This window comes from Salvelinus sp. IW2-2015, unplaced genomic scaffold (assembly GCF_002910315.2).
Source record: "Salvelinus sp. IW2-2015 unplaced genomic scaffold, ASM291031v2 Un_scaffold3404, whole genome shotgun sequence".
In the NCBI taxonomy this organism is placed as follows: domain Eukaryota; kingdom Metazoa; phylum Chordata; class Actinopteri; order Salmoniformes; family Salmonidae; genus Salvelinus; species Salvelinus sp. IW2-2015.
In genome coordinates, this window is record NW_019944684.1 from 1 (window position 1) to 1,580 (window position 1,580).

Sequence of the window (1,580 nt, forward strand, 5' to 3'; positions counted from 1 at the left end):
GAGAAACAAAGAGAAGGAGAGGAAACAGAGAGAGGGACAGAGAGGGAGAGACAAAGAAGAAGGAGAGAACAAAGAGAGGGAGAGGAACAATGAAGTGAGAGGAAACAAGAGAGGGAGAGGGAACAATTGAAGGAGAGGGAAACAATTGAAGGAGAGGAACAAGAGAGGGAGAGGGAACAATTGGGAAGGAATTGAAGGAGAGGGAACAATTGGAAGAGATGGAAAACAAGAAGAGAAGGAGAGGGAACAAGAGAAGGAGAAGGAACAAGAGAGGGAGAGGGAACAATTGAAGGAGAGAGAAAAAGAGAGCGAGAGGGAACGAGAGAAGGAGAGGGAACGAGAGAGGGAGAGGGAACGAGAGAGGGAGAGGGAACGAGAGAGGGAGAGGGAACGAGAGAGGGAGAGAGAACGAGAGAGGGAGAGGGTGAGAGAACGAGAAAGAGAGAGGATACGGGAATTAGAGAGGGAACAAGAAAGAGAGAAGGCCGCCCAGACTACCATCTCCCCCCGCAGCCCTGCAGCTCTTCCCATGGCAACCACCAGTTTGGCGACTCCTTCGGCGGAGAGCGCAGCACCCTCTAGCGGCGTGGAAGACTTGGGCACCACAGAAGAAGAGGACGAGGATGTTTACCTGTCCCCAGACCCCACCACCAGTTTACTTATGGAGACCACCACAGAAGAAGAAGAAGAAGTGACCACTACTGCCACAGAGACAGAGACCACACCCATCCCAGAGACAACAGCTCCAAACACTACGACTGGCCCAGCCCCAACTGAGAGGTCTAGCTCCGCCCCCTTCAGGCCCAGGGTTCCTGTGACCTTGCCTACTAAAGCTGCACCCACAGAGAAGAGCACACGTCCCCAGCTACCCTCTACGACGGTGTGTGTGTGTGTGTGTGTCCTGTGTGAATGTGTCATCACATGTGGAGTGAGAGACACAGGTGGGCCTCGTTAAGAGAGCGTTAGTAGCGTCGTTAATGATTCATTACATGATTAGAATCCAGATAAATGGACTGGAGCCAGTGGAGGCTGCTGAGGGGAGGACGGCTCTGAATAATGGCTGGGACGGAGCGAATTGAACGGCATCTAACACGTTCCGCTCCAGCCGTTACCACGAGTCCATCCTCCCCAATTAAGGTGCCACCAGCCTCCTGTGACAAACGCACATAATGTGATGTTTATTTGGGTTCTCTATCTGATGTGTTCAACTGACATGGTCACTGTATTTCTCTCTCTCAGAATAATGAGTTGGGGGTTAACGGACCCAGCGGAGACTTTGAGATCCGTGAGGAGGACCATCGCCAGGGCAACGAGGTTGTTGGGCGTGGCGTGGAGACGGGAGCGGAGCCTGATCTGATTGGCAACACGATCAACACGGGAAGTTCTGCCGCTCAACTTCCTCAGAAGAACATCCTGGAGAGGAAGGAGGTCCTGATAGGCGAGTCTCTCTCACTCTATCTCTCTCTTTCTCTCGTCTAATCTCTCTCACTCCATCTCTCTCTTTCTCTCGTCTAATCTCTGTCACTCCATCTCTCTCTTTCTCTCGTCTAATCTCTGTCACTCCATCTCTCTCTTTCTCT

General features: G+C 52.1%; 1 protein-coding gene across 1 annotated transcript; it reads left to right on the plus strand.

The window, feature by feature from the left end:
- The first annotated feature begins 236 nt into the window (after positions 1-236).
- On the plus strand, positions 237-1,531 carry LOC112075795 (syndecan-3). Its single transcript, XM_024142729.2, has 2 exons — positions 237-880; positions 1,240-1,531. Exons 1-2 carry the CDS (start codon positions 530-532, stop codon positions 1,477-1,479), a joined length of 591 nt encoding a protein of 196 aa, XP_023998497.2. The 5' UTR covers positions 237-529; the 3' UTR covers positions 1,480-1,531.
- Positions 1,532-1,580: the final 49 nt, after the last annotated feature.

Coding starts and splice junctions, on each gene's coding strand:
- LOC112075795 (XM_024142729.2), top strand. CDS start 530: ATGGCAACCACCAGTTTGGCGACTCCTTCGGCGGAGAGCGCAGCACCC. Junction 881..1,239: donor CCCAGCTACCCTCTACGACG/GTGTGTGTGTGT, acceptor TCTCTCTCTCAG/AATAATGAGTTGGGGGTTAA.